This window comes from Ricinus communis, chromosome 9 (assembly GCF_019578655.1).
Source record: "Ricinus communis isolate WT05 ecotype wild-type chromosome 9, ASM1957865v1, whole genome shotgun sequence".
Classification (NCBI taxonomy): Eukaryota; Viridiplantae; Streptophyta; class Magnoliopsida; order Malpighiales; family Euphorbiaceae; genus Ricinus; species Ricinus communis.
In genome coordinates this window covers 9092878-9112708 of record NC_063264.1, presented here as the reverse complement: position 1 = coordinate 9112708, position 19831 = coordinate 9092878, and the positions used below count along the sequence as shown (strand labels likewise).

At 32.9% G+C, this 19831-nt stretch overlaps 1 protein-coding gene and 1 long non-coding RNA gene across 2 annotated transcripts; one reads left to right on the top strand and one right to left on the bottom strand.

Annotated features, from left to right (window-relative positions):
• Positions 1 to 3061: 3061 nt before the first annotated feature.
• Positions 3062 to 4137, top strand: LOC8268543. The gene is made up of 2 exons (XM_002530870.3): positions 3062 to 3683; positions 3863 to 4137. The coding sequence occupies exons 1-2, from the start codon at positions 3325 to 3327 to the stop codon at positions 3915 to 3917; spliced, it is 414 nt and encodes a 137-aa protein (XP_002530916.2). The 5' UTR covers positions 3062 to 3324; the 3' UTR covers positions 3918 to 4137.
• Positions 4138 to 14958: 10821 nt separating this feature from the next.
• LOC8268544 lies at positions 14959 to 17863 on the bottom strand. The gene is made up of 3 exons (XR_001536086.3): positions 17028 to 17863; positions 15675 to 16418; positions 14959 to 15277 (listed from the first exon to the last, which is right to left on the bottom strand). It is a non-coding gene; the product is annotated as an uncharacterized LOC8268544 (long non-coding RNA).
• Positions 17864 to 19831: the final 1968 nt, after the last annotated feature.

Sequence of the window (19831 nt, the reverse complement as noted above, 5' to 3'; positions counted from 1 at the left end):
TATTAATTATTAAAGGTGGTTGAGTGAGTAGATTACCCACAAAGACAATATTTATAAAATAAATTTGTGGCGTTTATGAAAATAAATTTGTGGCTTTTCTTCCATTAATTAATCTAACAAAATGAGGCTTTTTTGTTATAATAAATTATTTAATTATATAATGTATTTTTTCAGCTTTTATAAAATTTAAATTTTAATATCCATTCTTAGGGTGTGTTTAGGTTAAGGTTGGAACACAAGTTTTATTTAATTTATTAGTCCAATAATTATTTTTACAAAAACAGATAAATTTATATTTTTCTTAAGATCTTTTAAAAAATAACTAATAAAAGTTTAAAATATTAAAATATTAAATAAAAAAATTTAAACTTATTTTTTCAACAATCAATAGATCGAAATCCTTAATGTCATAAATTAGCTGCTGATTAATTGGCATTTTTACCTTTATGAATAACGACATGTTTGGTTATGCTATTATCAATAATAATAGCAAATTCTGGAAAGAAATCCGTTTTTCTTTTTCCTTTTTTTTTCTGGAAAAATCTGTTTATATAGTAACAGTAATTGGCAAATTAAAGCATTTCAACTTTTCTTTTTGAGGAAGTTTAGTTCACTCTCACCGTTAACAATTATAATTTTCTAAATAAGTGCTAATAAGAATTAAAGGAATTCTAAATAGATATAGTGCAAAAAATCACCATCCAAATGTTTAATAATTTATTTGACAAAAACTACCATAAATAATTAGTAAATATAATTTTGTAAATTTATATGTTCACCTCATTTAATAATTTAATTATAATTCTTTTAAAGATTAGTAAAATTCGAATCCTGACCAAAGTGATTTAATTATAATTAATTTAATTATAATTGTATTCACTAAATACCCTAAACCATTTTTTTTTTGAAAGCAAATACCCTAAACTATTCTAAGCAACTAGTTACGCAAATATGTGATTACATAAAGTTCGTCATCAACTTTCAAACATTATCTTCTTTTTTTTTTAATCAACTTGGACCATATTAATCCTTAATTATATAGTATTTATTATTTGTTCTGCAAAGGGTATCTATTCTATATTAGTTTAGCTCATTGAAATTTTCAAGATAATTTAGTTGCTTTATATGCATCCCTCCGAATCAAGCCAACCTACAGATAGAAGATATGGTTCTAATAAATAATGGGGACAATGACAAGAAACTACACATGAGACAGGCAGACACAACAATCAGCATTTATTTTATATCGAATACCTAATTTAAATGGAGAAATGATTTTATTTTTGAAAAATAAAAATTTTACGTTAATTCTTCATCTTAATGATATTAAATGATTGACCTATCATTTTAAAGATATTTTTGAGGCGAATATAAAAAAATAACTATCTATTATTGTATAATTTATAAAAAATTATATTTTCTACCATAAATAAATCAATAATAACTATTTTACTCTATAAATTTTAATTTCTAAATTTATGCGTTCGATAATATCAAATCACTAAGTTTTTATGGTCTATCTGGCGTTGTCAGCAAGTAATTAATTCAGTTCAAGCAATTAATAAATCATAAAAGTTATGATAATAACATAGTGATATAATATTATCAGTTCACTAAATGGACTTCAGGTCGTTTTTTTATTTTCTCTAATTAGGTCATTGTTAACATCTTTTCTTTTCTATTTTCATAAGCTTCTAAGTATGAATTGAGTCTTACTAGACTGACTCACTGGCTGTGACCAAATAATAATAATAATAATAATAATAATTGTCTCATTGGACTATGTAATTTATTGTATTATGAATTATTCAAAATAAAAAGACAGATATTTTTTATTATTAAATAAAAAATATTTTAAAATTAATTTTCGCATTGTAAATATGCTTAATAATTTTATTTTTGCTAATCAAATTGAAATGGCGATACCATGTTGACCAATTTTTATATATAAACGCTGTTGTTTTTTATCTTTAGGATGAATAAACAATTGTTCTTTCTTCTTTTTTCGTTATTATTCATTCTTAATGATTCAGAATTATACAATAGAAGGTGATACCTCATTTATTATGGAGTAAAGAATTTAAATCTAAAATCTTTATTTAAAAAATAAACGCTTAATTAGATTTATTATTATTTATTATTTCATTTGGAATGATTTTTATTGTGATTAAATTCGAAATGGTAAGTGAGAAAGCATATTCAGTTATTGCACAATCTAAACCTGCCACACATTGGCTTTTCACCATTTTTATATCTCATAAGATGATGATAATTTTTTTTTATTTTAAGTTTTAACTAAAATTGCGGGTTCAAATTTTAAAATACAGTTGTGTTAATTAATAATTTTTAAAATTCCATCTAAAGTAATTTTCCTTTTAAGAATACTTTTACTTTTATCAATATCTACTTATTATGTACCTCTTTCACTTCTCTTTTGGTTTAGGCAAAATGGGAAAAAAAAAAAAAAGATTCCCATATGCTTATGGACAAATAGGTTAGCTTCTTTCTCTTTTTTGCATGTTCTCAAAATGGAATAAGCCAATTCATTTGATTTGATGGTTCAAGAAACAAGTTTATAATTAGTTTGTATTAAAAATAGTTGTTTCTTTTAATACGAATCTAAAAAGTTAAGACTTAAGAATGGTAAAATAATTAGGTGGATTTTATTTTATCACTTACCTTGCTAATTAAGGATGTAAAGGACTAGTTTTTTTTATATTGTCTTAAAGGAAAATAAAACCAATAGATTCTTAAGAGAATCTAAATCAACACAAAATTCAGGCTGGAATAGAAAATCTAGTTGTTATTAAGGTTAAAGTGTAACTGAAAAAATTAAGGTTAAAAGGATAAAAGATGCTGCCAATGTAAGAATCTTATCCACCAACTTCACGTTTCTCCAAAATAACAGGAGTAAAAAACGGTTTAAATTACTAAGATGGCCATATAAATCCAACCTGTGTCACCATCCAACCGGCGGGTCCGCCGCCAGATCCATCAGGGCAAAACTCGTAATATACTTCAAGCCCCGTCCAATTTTATCTTAACAGGATAACGCCAAAAGATTTCTCTCTATAAAACCTTACAAATCTTGCCGCACCACCACCACCACCACCACAACAATCCACTCTCTCACCCTTACCCTTTACGCACCAAAAAAAAACTCAAAAGCAATAATGTTATGAAACAAAACACCCAAAACCTGAAATCACAGAAAGGAAAAGAGCGTTTCTGCTCTGATCTTCTCTGTTGATTCTTTTTGGTTGTTTTGATTGTTTGCTTAAATTCTGTTTTTGAGCTTGTAATTGTACATATTTACATATAGATATGAAGTTTTTATTAGAATTGGTTTCTTGTTGTGGGTCTTGTAATAGTTCTCATAAGGATATTGCTGAAGAGTCCAGCGATGGAAGTGGCAGCAGCAGCAGTAGGCGTTCGGAGGAGACTCGCTCCCTGATGGTCCAGCGGGCCACAAAGACGATTGTGTCGAGAAGGAAGAAAAAGAGAGGTAGAGTCGGAACAACGTCTCCTACGTGCTCCGGTCCTATGGTTGATTGGCAGCCTACGCTTTCTTCGATATCAGAGGACAAAGTGCCGGTTACGGAGGAGAGAGCCGTGAAAAGGAAGGGTAGCACTGGCCGTGGTGGTGGTCGGGCAAGATCCCATGATATAGCTTACGATGATAGGTATGTACATATGTTCCTCTTTTTCATTATTGCTGCTGTCTCGTTTCTTTAATCCGAGAATCGAATTTGTTATGTGTTTTCTAATTAAGAACAAGTTTAATATTGGTGCTTGTTTTTTCTTTTTTTCTTTTCGGCCAATGAACTGAACGCTAGAATCTTGTTTTGCATATTAATTTCAGGCGAAATCACTTTATGGCTATTCCAACATTCTCTCCGACTCCATTCATGATCTAGCAGCTTGAATTCGCTATTCGATCAGTGATGTGTTCAATGTACTGATGTAAATATAAGGCAAAATAATATTTGTATAAAAGCTTAATTTGGGGAGTGTATTAGTATTCGTATTGGGAGGACTGTGTTAATTTGGATATGATTATGAAGGGGCCTTCGCTGTGCACCCAAAATGGGTGTAAATGTTTGGCATTTGTTAATAGAATTACCTCTTTTCTGCAAACCTTATTCTCTCTAATCTGCTTGTACTTAACTACATTGAACTGGTTTTTCTTGTTCTAACTGAAGCTAGATTTATCTGTTGTGAAACGATCTCCATAAAAGCTTCAGCCCCTTTGACTTTTTTTTTTCTTTTTTTTTTTTCACGAATTCATTGCTTCTGGGGATAAGTTTTGGACCTGCTACTTAAATGCTTGATAATTTTTCTTGAATAACTTCATCCGCAAGCTCTGTGTTGAAAACTCCTTTGTCTTGAATTCTAAAGAAGCAAAAAAGAAACATCTCTCTCAAATTAAGGAGGACGTGGGGATTTCAATTAATAGGGGGAAGAACATATGTAATTTAAGAAATGAGGAAAAGAAAAGAAAAGAAAAAAGAAGCAAAGAAGGCCCATTATAATTTTTTCATTATTCTTTTTTTATTATACAGTGCCCTTTCACTTTTTAGATTTATATAAAGTTTAGTTTCTTACGATTTCCTTTCCATTCTTTTATTTTGTTCTTATTTTTATACGATTTCTCTCTCCAACTAACGAAATAACATCATCAACAAGTAATGAACCAAAGCTACACCAGAAAGTTTCTTTCAATCTCTTCTTCTTGATTTTTGTCATCTGTAGATCTTTAGATTGTTATTTTTCAAGGAAGGCACCAAGATGGTGCTTTTAGCAGTCTTAGTGCATTGAACAGTTACTATGGAAATTCTTTTTTCAGTCTCCTTCGAATTCCTTTGATTTTGAGCTCAGATCTGGTATACATTTTGCTTCAGAGGCTATAACTTGAAAAGGTTTGTGTTATGAGAATTAGAAGGATAATTTGAAGTTGTACGACTTCAAAAAAGATTCAATCTTTCTTTCTGGTTTTGAATTCTAATTTATCCGTCTCTTTTCATGACGCAATTATTCCTCGGTTTCAGCTTCTTTTTTAGTTTTTATCATCATAAGTGTGCTATAAGGTAACAACAATCTGCTTTCAATAATTCAGTCAGTTATTTGAATTAACTGTAAATGTATAATGCCTATAATTATTGCGATACATCTGGGTTTTACAGGAAGAATCATCGCAAACATGAAAGAATGATTACTCAGGAGCTCAGTAAGGGGATTTTTCAGGAACATCAAAATGATTCTCATTTATGAGATGATTATTCTTTGGGCATATACAAGGAGTTGTAAAAATTAAGATAATTGACCCATACTCTATTATTTAAAATTAATAAATTTGTATTAATAATTTATCAATTTAATGTATATGTTAGGACATGTACCAAACTAGATAAAATTTTTTTGTAAAAATCAATAATTTTTTTTCTTGGATGCTATAAAAAAGTATAGTTCTTTGACGTAAAAGATAAATAAAAAATTTTCAAAGTAATGCATTAGAGTAAAATTTCATGTTCGATGAAATAAAAAAACCCTTTTGCTCTCTCTTTTCATTTTATTTTGTTTCTCCAAGCATCTTTCAGGAAACAGTCTCCACTATAACAATAATGATATATCCACACCAGGACAACTAACCTCCACAGCCTCTTCCTCCGACTCCTCCTTCCCCGCCATCATCTGTGTCGCTCCATCAAGAAATAATAGCAACTAGTAACAAAAGCATTATCCTACACTCTCTCCAGTTGCATCTCTCAACGCCTTAACATCTACAAAATCTCTGAAATTTGTGCGGCCACTAATAAATTTCTAGTCAAGCACCACTTCTCCTCCGCGTGCTAAAGTTACTCTCTGCGACACAGAAACAATCATTTTCCAGCGAGAATCTCTTCAAGAAATTAAAATGTCACACCTCATAGAAAGACTCTAATTTATGCAGAAGCCACCACATAAATGTAATCAAATTATTAGGCTTTCAATATCTAAAAATTATATTTATCTAGTTTATGATTCTACTGATGGTGTTAATCTCCCTGATTGTTTAAGAGACCCAATATTATATGTTGGCTTGTCTGAGTGTTAACTACATTATTTTTCACGATATAAGTGAATAAAAATATAAAAATATATATTCAAATTATGGGGGGCCGGACGAGGGATATGACAATTTTCTAGAAAGGGTGTAGTAATTTGATAATTTCTACAAGGCTATTGGTCATTATCTGTTTGTGTCTTGAGCCCAATTGCAAGGATAGTGCACCCAATTCTTTTAAGGAAAGATATGAGAAATACTTTTATTTTTTTTATTTTTACTGTATTAAAATATAAAAATATAAATTTTACTTTTTTTTTTAAATTTACAGTTTTCATTGATTTATAGTGTTTTTTTTTTTTTTTTTTTTGTAGTTTTAGGGTAAAGCAACCGAAAATAACTAAGAATATCTAAAAGATAACCGAAGACAAATTGAAAGATAATAGAAAAAATTGAACAGTAATCATACTTTAAATTTGAAATAAAAAGTGAAAGAATACTATTTCTGAAAAAGAGTATATACACTAAAAGTGACATTTATTTTATACTTTACTATATGTTTGAAAAATCCCCTCTAACCTATTAAGGGTGATATGAGATTTGTGATTCAGGCCCTTTTACTAGTTTATGTAGCTGTAGACGTACTGGATTATAATTCACTGATTTGGGCCTATTGGCCTCATGAATGCCAACTGTTCCCCTTTTCATAAAGTGGACTATATAATTACCAAGAAATAGGTGTGCTTTGAGGCATAATCCTCGTGCTGTAAACTCAAAGCATGGACAGATCCTCAAGTTAAGACACAAGCGGCCTCTTGCCATGGGGGTCTTTCTACTCTTTTGGATCTTTAAATTAGCTGAGTTAGCTCTTTTGGATTACACCATAAACAGATCGTAGCAACTATTAGAACATTGCCATTGGATCAAGAGAAGAGAAATGAGAAAGTTAGAAAGCCATAAGAGAGTGTAGAGAGAGTTTTAAAGAGACTTGTTTAGAGGAAAACTTGCTTGTCTATTATTATCAAAGACTTCTCCTTATATAGAGTGGAGAGTCGGTGAAAATGTACAAAGGTTAGTGGGTATCCCACTAAGATTAATAATATGACACTATCGAACAAAAGTTAGTGGATATCCCACTAAGACTAATAATATGACACTATCAAACAAAGTGGACATCCCAACGAGACTAATAATACAAAGACTATCAAACAAAGGTTAGTGGACATCCCACTAAGACTAATAATACACTTCACTTACATAATAAGGACAAACAATAATATAAAAGAGTGGTAAATATGTGGTCAAGACGTCATCATATGAGTCATCATCCATTGGTTGGGAGTCTTGCATGAGGGCTTCTTGCTGCGTCCTGGTTAAGGTAGGGTCATCCAGAGGAGTTGGAAGATCAGAGAAACAGAAATGTTCTATGGATTGTTCAGTTGATTGATGTCCATTGAAGGTGCGGACTAATGGTGCGAGACACATTCGGCCCTTAATTCATTCCCTGTCTTCGCAGGGCCCGTTTAGTTCTTCCGTGATTGGTGGAGGAGCAAGATGTAAAGGACTATCAAGCGTTCTCCAATAGTGAGATATTTTGAGTTGCATAGGTGTCTTCCCGATAGTCGGAGATAGGGCCTGTAATATGAAAATAGCATGGTATTCAAGCTCCGGAATTATTGTCCGAGAATAACTGGTGCCCATGAATAAGTTTAAGGAGATCTCCTGTCCATTGGTATGGAGTCTTGAACCGGTGTAAGGAATCTCCATGGATAAGACCCCGAGTTAGCTTCATTATTAAAGAAGTGTAAGAGATTCATAATAGGCACCTCTATAGCATGATGACAGACTGTAGATAGGCACCATAGAAACCATAGCTCACTTTCATGCTTTGGATGTTCAGGAGATAAGTGGTAAATCAAACACCAAGGGTAGTCTGGAAAGAAGAAGTTGGGTTGGATTGGGAGTGAGAAGATTTGTTGAAAAGTTGCCAAATAATGGAACATCATGTTTCTGGCAAAGTCTGTGACTTGTTTGGTTGTAAGGTTGTTGGGAAGGTCTGGTGGTGAAGGAGGTTGCAGGTTGGATCTGAAGGATGAGGAGGCCATAAAGATTATGGGAAGATTTATTGTAGAGGTGAGAAGAACTATAGGGTGATTCTGAGGCTTAGAAAGTCTGGATAAGAAATCCGGGATTAGGTTTCTTATCCCTTTTATATGCTCAACCTTAAAGTCATACCCTGTGAACCATGATTTTAATCTCGATGGTGGGGCTCGAGGCAAGGTCTTCCCGGTTGGATTCAAGAATCTTGGGAAGGAAGAGTTGTCCATCCGAACCGGGGAAGTCTTTGTCCAATCGGGAAGAATTCAAACTTTTTATTCCGTACTTGGTACGCGAATTTCCTTGTAGGTTGTGTGATAATGTTTTTCTGAAGAGGAAAACTGACCCGATGCATATCCACACAGTTGTTCTTTGTCGTGGAGCTTTTCTAGGAGGATGGCCCCCCATGCATAGTCAGATGCATCTGTTTGGAGAATAAGTTCTCCTGACGACGGGATTGTAAGAGGTGGCGGATTGTGGGCCGACTCTTTTAATTTTGACAGCTGTTGTTTGTTCCGCTCCCCATGGAGGAGGGTTCTTCTTGAGCATCTTTGAGAGGTGGCACGTGTAACTAGACAGGTGAGGAATGGCCTCTCGAACATAATTCAGGATTCCAAGGAACTGTTGAATTTGTTTTGCTGATAAATTTTCTTCCGGAAAATTATCAAGTTCCTTTGTCAGGTGGGGACCATATGTGTACTGGCCATTCTTGAAATGCATTCCGAGAAATTCAATTTCTCGTTGGCCAATAAAGCTCTTCTTTTCAGATAGCATAATGCCATATTTTTGGATGATGGCAAGGCTATGTGATTGGTGATGGTCCTCTCTTGTTTCCGAGAATAGAAGGATGTCGTCGATATAGATCAAAGAAGAGTACAGGATAGGCCCAAAATCTCAATCATTGTCTTCCCGGAATTGAGATGGGGCCGTCTTGAGCCCAAAAGGCATAACAGTCCACTGGTATTGGGCATTAGGGATACAAAATGCAGTTTTGTATCTCTCTGTGGGCTGGATACCGAGTTGCCAAAAGCCTGCCTTTAGGTCAAATTTGGAATAGTACTGGGCCTTTTGGATGTGGACCTTGAGATTTGAGATTCGAGGGAGAGGGAATTTGTTGTCTTGAAGGAAATGGTTTAAGGGTTTGTAGTCTATGACAAGCCTCTTCTTTCCTCGGATTCTTTCAGACCTTTTCTCCACATAAAAGGCTTGGCAAGCCCATTGTGAAGTAGTGGGCTCAATTAAACCCTGCTGTAACAGTGTCAGGCATTCTGATCGGGCAAGGGCTAGGTCTGTGGGAGACATTCCCATGTGTGTGGCTTTAGTAGGGTTAATGTCTTCATTAAGTTTGAAGGGGAGGCTGATATAGAATTGTGGATTTTTCCACAGAGGAAGAGGATGTTGGAAATGTGAATGGGATTCGGATGAATCAAGGAATTTTTCCGTATGAAAGGAATGGAGGAATAGTATTCGTAAACAGATTTGAAGTTTCGGTGTATGACCTAAACTGTCTTTTGAACTTTATACCAGTTGGAAGGATTTGGAGCTTTTGAGCTTGGTGATAAACATCAAATCCTATCAGAATATCCTTGCTTGGAAGATCTGAACCAATGATGTGTGTCCACACAACGCAATCAGGAAAGAACTGAATTCCGATCTTCTGTCTTGTGATCATAGTAGTTTTGAAGGTTTGACCATTGGCTGCCCTGAAGAACTGATCATGGGGCTTCCAATACTCTGATGGGAGAACCATTGGGTTCATCATGCTTCTTTGAGCTCCAGTGTCAAAGAAAGCTATTACTGGAACAGGCTTGGAGTATTTTGAGGACAGTATCTGTATGGGAATATATGGGACTGGAGGAGGTTTTATAGTAAATTGAAAAGTTTCAGGAGGTGGAGGAGAAACAAAGAAAGAAGATAATAGGGTTGGAGAAAGAGGATATTGTATTGCATCTTCCAGAATATCCTTCTGACTTTCTTCATGCAGACCAATCATCAGGATTGGTATTTCACTATCATCTGAATCCGAAGAAGATTCTTGTGAAGACTCTGTGGAGTCTGAGAACTCCATTTCTAACCCAAATAAGCTTTCTGGGGTTAGATCTTCTTGTTCTGAAAGTAGGGATTCTATTTCCTCTTCAAAAGAGTCTGCAAGAGATAAGGACATGCTCACTTGTTGTATCATCTTTGCTGACTTTTCTGGATTCCTGGGACAATTTTTTGCATAATGTCCCTTTCTTTTGCAGATGAAACATCTGTCAGACTTGTACCCCTGGTTCCGTTTTTTACGGAAGTATTTGAATTTCTTTGGGTTCTTTTCCCTGAACTTTTTGTTGCTGCGCGTGTATTTCTGGAAATGATGTCCAGATTTCTTCTTGTGATTTGTACATACGCAGTTGGCGGCTTTGCACTTGATCTTTAGGTGGTTTTTGTTGCAAGCCTTTTGGACAATCAAGTCCCTTTGAGACAACCTTTTGAATAATTCCTGTTGATCACACAGTCTCTTAATGGAAGAGAGTGTGAATTGCCAGATTTCTCCAAGTGTAATTGAGGTGACTGGTCTCTTTGTAGCCGCAATCATATTGTTAACCTCAGGTTGTATCTCATCTGGTAGAGAGGTGATGAAGGTATACTTTAGTGTATCATCACCATCATGTCCTCCAATGACATAGTAGAGCTTGGACATAGCCGAATAATGTTTTTCCAGATCCTTCATCTTGAATGAACAGCATTTTCGATCAAAGAACTCTTGTTTCTGCTGTCTTATGACAAGGTCATAACTTCCAAGGAACTGGTTATGGAGGATCGTTACTGCTGCTGATGGAGTCGGCAGAGTGACAAATTGAAGCCTAGTGTATTCAGGCTGAGACTGAAACCAATCTCTTAAGCTTCCGGTAAACCTTGTGACAAATTCGGCAAGGACTTTTTTGAGTGTGGCCCCTTCAAGGGTCATCTGAAGATCAATCCATGCCAAGAATTCAGAAAGCTTATCCTTCCATTTTGATGGTGGCAAGTCATCAAAAGTGAACCAAGGTCCTGTGCTAGCTGGCTTTGGCCTTGGGTTTGGAGCTCCAGTGGGAGCAAAGAATGACTGAGCATCTTCATCTTCAGGTTCTACTACTTCTGGACTGGGATCAGTAGCAGAAGTGTTCATGAGAATTTCAGTGATGTCTGCCATCTCTGAATCCGAAGAAGATTCTGAATCATACGGACTGATGAGAGATTGCTCTGGAAATTTGTCTTTAGGGGCTAGAGGAGGAGAGGATTTCTTTTGCTGGGTTTCTGTGTTTTTTGGGTAAAGGTGAGAAAATGTGCCAAAGGGCTGATAAAGGGTTTCTTGTGGTTGTTCTGGTTGTGAAAGAAAAGGGAAAGAAGAAAAGTATGAAGGAGTAATAGCCGATGAGGTTGAAGCTGCCGATATGAATGTTGGAATTGCAGCAGACTGGTCTTTCCGGAGATCATTTTCAATTTGATCTATTTGCTTCTTCAGCCGGGAAATCTCCTTTTGCTTTTGCATGAAAGAGGGGGTAATCACGAGGTATCCGGAGTTCTTTGTCCAGAGCTTGATACTTTCTTTGTCAAGGATGAGTATGATTGCAAGACTTCTTGTGAAAAAGTATCCGACTTGTGATCCATGTTTTGAACCAAGTGCAGGGCTTGATCCAATTTGCCATCTATCTTTTCAAGTAAGTGTTTTGGACAATAGAATTAGATGTCCGCCCGGTTGAGAACTTCTTCGGGGGGTGTCACGGTTCTAAGTTTCCGGAAGGTGAAATCCGTGTAGGAAGGATTTCGGATCTTTTGTTCTCTGTTTTTCCCAAGGGAGGGAAATCCTCTGGTTGTAACATGAAACATTCTTGAACCAAAGGTTGTGACTGATTGTGGAGATGAAGTAGGTCCAAAAGTTCGTGGCGTTGTTATACTGGCCCAACGTTTTGTACCTCCTGGGTTTCGACCTATAAACCTTTGGATCTGACTCGATCTCCATTCTGCAAGTTGCAGAAGGGGGTTTGCCATATTCAATGTTGAGTTGTGCCATAATTTCTTTGAACTCATCATAAGAAACGTCAATGACCGTTTTTCCTTCTCTGGCAAGAAACTCAATTGCCTCGTCGAACATTGGCGTTGGCTTTTTATTCTCTTCCGGAAACCATCTGGATCTCGATCATCTGGCTTAGGATGAATCTCCGAACAAGAAGTATCCAGAGACATCCTTTTCGGATTCTTCTGTTGATGCTGAAAACAGGGTTCAGCATAATCCATGTCATCATGACATAGGCACTCTGGCTTGCACATTTCTGGGGCTACATCCCAGACAAAGTGTCCTCTGACTTGTGCAGCATAAATCTGGTTGCCAGATGCTTGAAAGGAGTGAATAGGGACCTTCTCCCTAGGCCGTGATACTGGTTGTATCATTGATGCTTGGAAAATTGACGGTGCTGAGGAAGATTCCTCAGTTCTTGTAAAGATCGTCTTAACAGTCCCATCCTTTTGCTGTATAAAGAGGGGATCTGTGGCTTGAACTGGTTTTGATTGAGATGCTTGGAGCTTCTCATAATTTGTTACCCACTCAATAGGAATTAGTTTCTGTAGATCTTCCTTTTCAAGCTGTCGAGGAGCTTGAACTATTGTAGGGGTTTGACCAGAATCAGCCATGATGTACAAAGCATCTGATGAGGCTTGGAAGCCTGGGATCTGCAGGTTAAGTGCATGATCCTGCAATCGATAAACGATCTGATGGTGAAGAGTCGCTGAGAGAGCATTTTCAACTTGGCTAGCTCCCGTGATTTGGACTTGTACTTTCAAGGCAGTGGATAGATAAGGATCACTCAAAGAGAGGTTAAAGTTTGGAAAGAAAGTCAAAACAACACTACCAGTGTTGAGTGTTGTGACTATTGTCCCAATCACTGCATGCTCGTACTTGAGGTAACGAGTGTCCAAAAGCGACATCCGTGCTGTAACAGGCAATCCCATCCTTCCATGATAGGAAAGGACAAGTCTCACAGCTCCGAGATGGAGATGAGAATAGCCTTGCTTCCGCCATTGTTCTATGAAAGAGGTGGGGATCTCTAAAGTAACATACTGCTCTTGAGAAGTAGCAGTAAGTGAACACTGAGAAAGTGAGGAGGATTGAACATATTCTTTCAAGTTTGAATTTCAACTTTGTAATAAAAATAATAATTTATCAGTTCTACTACATTACTTTGTAATAATGATTAATGAGAATCACTACATTTTATTAGGAATATAAATAAGCCGAGATGCTGAATAGCTATTCAATGTTGGGTTCAATAAAAGCTATTTTTGAGGTTGTTTAATAAATGAGCCGAGTATATGATAGGAAAAACTCGGCTCATTAGGCTCGTAAATCAGTTTATAAATTCATAAACTAGATTATAAATCATATGATGTATCAATTTAGTTTGATATTTAAATATAAAATTTACTTATTTTTACTTATAGATATTCTCATTTAAACTTATTTTATGTTGTTCTTGTTTATAAATATACTCAATTTTACTTATAGATATACTCGCTTAAACTTATTTACCAGGATTAAATAAATTTCAGTAATATTCTATAATTTGGTGCAATGAATATTATATCTTTTTAATGGATTGATCAGTAATTTAATTTTAATATGTAATCACTAAATTTAATTAGACATGTGAGACATAAAAATTACTTCCTCCATGATAAATTGACAGTGTCCTTTTCTTCTATCCGTCTTAAAATTTAGTATACTTTTTTTTTTTATATATATAACTATTAGTTTAGTAAGTAATTTTGAGAAATATCCTTTATTAATTGATTTAGGCATTATCACATACAATTAATTTTTGTATTCTTATTTTTAAAATTGCAGTTGTTAGAGCATTTCAATGTTACTCTTTATTTTAAAAGAGTATATTTTATTTAGTAAAGAACATCTTTCTTTATAAAGAGTAAAAAACTTTACTTGACTCTAATGAATTTTTAATCTTTTTATTTTTATTTTATTTTATCCGATAAATATTAATATTTTAATTTTCGTGCTTTCTCTTCTATCAGAATTTCTTCCTTTTATTTCATTACTTTCTTTGCATTATTTTATAAATTCAATCATTCATTTCATATTTACGTCCAACTTCTTACAAAATCTTTGTAACTCTTTTTTTTGGTACATCATGCTTTCTACTTATTTAATCAGTACTATACTTCATGATTCTGACTCGAATGATGATTTAGAGATGGTCATATTTGCTATATTGCTCAACAAAAGAAGAAAGACACAACTACATATGGTTCAGTTTATTGGCATGCATATATACGGGTGTGGTAGAGGTCAAGGTTATCACAAGCTTTTCCATGACTACTTTAGAGACAATCCTATATATTTTCTAAATTTATTTCGAAGGAGGTTTTGAATGAGTCAATATCTTTTTTTTCGTATACAATTTGCTTTAGAAGCTCATGACCCATATTTTGTTCAAAAAAAAGATGTTAGATTTCTTAGTTTGTCTTCTCTCTAAAACACCATTATTGCAATAAGGATGCTTGCATTTGGAGTTACAGCAGATTATGTTGATGAATATGTAAGGATTAGTGAAAGCACTGCAATTGAAAGTCTCAAAAAAATTGTTAAAGTAATAGTTTTAATTTTTTCAAAGAAATACAGGAGATCTCCAAACAAAATTGATATTGCTAGATTGTTAAAAGAAGGTGACAACTGTGGTTTTCCTAGAATGTTAGGAGGAATGATTATATGCACTGAAGATGAAATAATTGTCTAGTTGCTTAGAAATGGATGTATGTTGGCCAAATTCGTGAACCGACTATAATCCTTGAAGCTCTAGCTTCTTATGATTTTTGGATATAGAATTCATTCTTTGGACTACCTGGATTACATAATGACATAAATGTTATAGAGCGATCAGATCTTGCTAAAGCATGTGCTCCACCAATAACTACTCAATTAAGGGTCATATGACTATACAATATGATACTACCTTAACTGATAGTATATGTAACGACCTTGCTCAAATTGGGCCTAATTATCTAATCTTTTATCTTCACTTTTCTGGACCGTAGAGTCTAGCAACCCGAAGCTCTAACTTCTCGACTACTAATCTGATCTGACTCTTAACATCCTGCATAACACTAGTGGAAAAAAAATAAGGGTGAGTAAAACTCAGTGAGAGGATAAACAAATAACAAAGGAGAACATACAATGATTTAAATAAATTCATATGAAACTATGCTATTCTTGAATACCTCTCTGTAGAGAAAATATTGTTATCATTCTGAATATAAATATTGGATAAAATAATTTTAGCTGGACAAATATAATTTTATAAAACTACATAAGTGGTATTTACTTCCATATGTATCTAAAACTGCAAATCCTTTTCTAGTATAAAATCAAATAACTGCATAATCTTGATTCCATTTGAAAAAATTTCCGCTACTAATTTAATTCCTAATATCATACTAAAGAAAAACAGTAGTAAATAAAACAAATAATTCAGTCAAAAACAATATACACTCATAGATGTACCTTATTGATCCCTGATAATTTTGGCTGCAAAGACGTCTCACCTGGCAGCCCAAAGTGCAAATAACTAGTCTTACGCGCACAAGCAATAAACCCCCAAAGGGCACCACCTAGCATATGCCACAAAGGCGATGTGTATATGAAGCGTTGTCCCAAAAATAGTATAATTATATTAAATACCCGACATCTAAGGTGTGATATCATGTCACATAAATGAATGTATACTCATTTATCCAATTATATAAAATCATAATCACAAATATAGAAAAACCAAAAATACCATTCTCTATTTCCAAGTTCTATAGAAAATATCAAGTTCTAAATTACATTTAAAATAATTGATTTTCAGTAGAAATATTTCAGCAAATCATGAGCATATAAATATGAACAATATATTATTAAAAAACATGATGTTATAAGTTTATCCACTCATCTAGTTGCAGGACTCGACTAATTATACCTTCACTAAAGTTTTCTACTAATTCCATCGGGACAACTATTCGAACGCACAACCTTATAATTCACGCATAAACATACTTTAGAATTACTATTAAATCATATTCCTAATAATCCTCAACCAACATCTATTTTTAATCTCTAAAATCTAATTCTAACTTCTTAAATTCTAATATTATTTTAGCATAATTTCATTTATTTTCTTCTATTTTAATTAATTAATTCTACTGAAAATTCGGTAGCATCTCCCCTATAAAACGGACTGATTCCCTCGTAAAATGGGTCCAGGACCTGCAAAAAAATTCACACAACACAATTCATAAAAATTTCCATCCAAAATCTTAGGAATTAATTTTATTTTTCCAAATTAATAATTATTTACTGACTATTATAATTAACCCTGAATATTTAAAATTTAATAGCTAATCTACCTCATAAATCATGCATCTTACCCAAACTAATTATTTTATTCTATTTATCATATAGTTAATATTAATTCTATTGATTTTCTCGAATCATTTATATATAACTATTTAATTATTGATTCAAACATAATATAATTTTCTTATGTTATCATATCATTATTTACTAGTAACACACTAATCACTTAGTTAAAATATCAATCGAAACTTATTAAATTAAATATTTAGAATTTCTTATTGTTGATTTAAGGTCCACTAAATTATTTATTGTAATTAATTAGCTTCATCTTATTAACATTTATAAAAAAATAATAATAATCTTTAATAGATTACCAGATTACTAAATTTACTCAATTTAATAATATATATTTTAACTTTCAAAGATACTTACTTATATACATTAAATTATTTATCTCCAATTAATATCAATATAATTTTTAATTAAAAACTTCTAAAATTAACAGACTAAGAAATTTACCTAGACGTTTGATAAATCAATCAACTCGGCTTCGACCACCGGACTCCGTTCGACAAACCGAACACGTCTACGAACTCGAAACGATGCGCAGATGAAGCTTCCAGAATATGATTTTCTTAGCTCCCGATCATCCAGAAATCTCACTAATAGTTTCCAACTGTTGATTTTCTAACAAAGTCCAATCGTCGCGAAATTATTGTCATTGGAAAGCTTGTGACGAGGGGAGTCCGTTGGTGAGCTCTGATCAGCTAAACCTCATCGGAGATGGCCAAAAAAATTAAAAAATCAAGCTGCCTAAACAAACTTCCCTTCGCTGGATCTTGCTTCTCCGACAATCTCAGGAAGTGACGATGGGCGGAAATGGAAGATTGCTTGCTGCTAGTCATTTTGAGACTAGAATTGCCAGCAACGGTTGCCGGAATCGCTCTGAACGACAGCAAGAAAGCTGCTGCTATCCTTCTCAATGTTAGCTGCCGTCATCACCACTGCTGACCTTACCGGTGTCAGCTGCACCTCCAGTCAACTTCCTCACCACCCATGCCAACTTCTCTCTCACTAGCCATTAATGGCAGCCTTAACTCCCTCTCTTTCTTCTTTTTCTTCGTTCTTTTCTCTTTCTTCTTTCTTCTTTCTTACCATAACAACACTTAGTCCCTTTATTTTTAGTTACTAATTATTACCCCCTGCAAATTCTTATTTAACCCTCTATCTTTTTTTTAGTATTTCAATTAAGCTCCTAGCTATTTATTTTGGGTCAAATTAAAATTATGAAGATTATATAATTACTTACTTACTCTTGCTTTTAATAGAAGAGTTACTAAAATACCCTCTAACAACACAAATAATTACAGAATACCAGAGATGATAATTTTCATTTTAACCCATACTAATTCAATTATACTTTTAGGCCCTTTCTCAAAATTAAATTTCAATTTAATCCTAACAATAAATTAACTTAATTGATCAATTTGGTAACCCTTTTTCAATTAAATCCATTACCATTTTGCTAATTAAAACTTTGTCATTTCCCATGATAAATTATTTTATAAAAAATATTTTTAAAACTTTTAAATATAATATTTAATTTATATATTCATAGAGAGAGTAAATTTGAGTGTAACATATATAAAAAGTAATTTACTCTTTATGGAACTCACTTAATTAATTACTTAAAAATTAAACTAATTAGATATAGTTTAATAAACTCCTTTATTTTTATCTAGCATTAAAATCCTAATTTAGCTTTTTTCAATTTAAAAATAAAATAAAATAAAAACTCATTACTCTATTTATATCCATTAAATTTATAGAACTTGTAGTTTTATTATCATCATCATCACAATCCTTATTATCACGATCATCAACATCATTATTATTATTATTATTATTATTATTATTATTATTATTATTATTATTATTTCTTTAGTACAAGTGTTACAATATATATATCCTTCATGGTCAACTTTTGTAAAAAGGAATCCATTTCCATAAAATTATAAGCAAAAATAGTTTGCTATAACTCAAGAGTCGGCAAGAAAAGATATGGAATGAGTATTTGGGGTATTACAAGCACAATTTTCCATTATGTGTAGACTAACATGTTTTTGGCATCATGAACTCTTAAAGACATTATGAAAGCTTGCATCATATTACACAATATGATTATGGAAGATGAAAGACATACTAAAGATTTAGATTTTAAGAAAAAATATAAAAATTGACCATATGGTTTAACCTTGTGACGTAAGAGGTCCTGTGGTCTTTTTGGTGATATTTTAGTAACCTGAGAATTATATTGTTAGCAATTTATATCCAAATTCATTAACACCGTTAATAGTTTTGAAAATTAAATCTCAAACGAAGTTCAAAAGCTACAAAATCGTTCTTATCGGATAGATGATGAGATATAGAGTTCTCTAGTCTTATCAGATCATTCAACATTCATCGGAATTGACTAGAATTAGAAAAAAAAAATCGAATTATGAGACTATTTTCTCTCTCTTTGATATTCCTCTACAAACTTTATAAAAATTGATATCGCTAGTCTTGGATAAAAGCTAAGTTGGTGAGGAATGGAATGGTGGAAGAATTGTAGTCAATTAACACTAAATGAATGAACTATAACTATTTAATTAATAGTGTTAGTGAATTTGGATGTAAATTATTAACGTTTTAATTATTATAGTACTAAAGTGTTACAAAAGAAATCACAGGACCTCTTGTATCAAAGATTAAACTACATTCATATGGATTTTAGCTATGATGCAATTGATGCTATTCTAAATATATAAGTTGCATATGAGCATACAATGAAGCTTAAGATATTTATTCAATGTCATCATTGTATATTCTTCTCAACTACAACAAAATCTAATCGACCACATATGGAATTCAAATAAAATAATATCTAGTATTACATTGAAACTTAAAAAAATATACAATAAGAATTTTATAATTTTGAAGAAAAAAATTGAGATTTAAATTTAGAAGATAATATTTACATTCATTACTTTTTCAACAAATAATTAAAAAAGAAAAATTGACTTTAATTTAGAATAGATGAAAAAGAAAACTTTCTGAGATGCAAAAAGCAAATTAATCCTAAACTAATTAAAGGTATGCGCGTGATAGATCACAAATAGTTATACTTATTGTGTTTAATTCCCTTACATTTTGATTGGATAATGTGCTTAATTGTAGAAATTGTGTTTATTCTGATCTAGATGGTGAAATATCAAGGATTGAGTGGAATTCAGCCAAAAGACATGTTTTAAAGCATCACTTTTCAAAAACCAAGTTTTTTG

Coding starts and splice junctions, on each gene's coding strand:
- LOC8268543 (XM_002530870.3), top strand. CDS start 3,325: ATGAAGTTTTTATTAGAATTGGTTTCTTGTTGTGGGTCTTGTAATAGT. Junction 3,684..3,862: donor GATATAGCTTACGATGATAG/GTATGTACATAT, acceptor TATTAATTTCAG/GCGAAATCACTTTATGGCTA.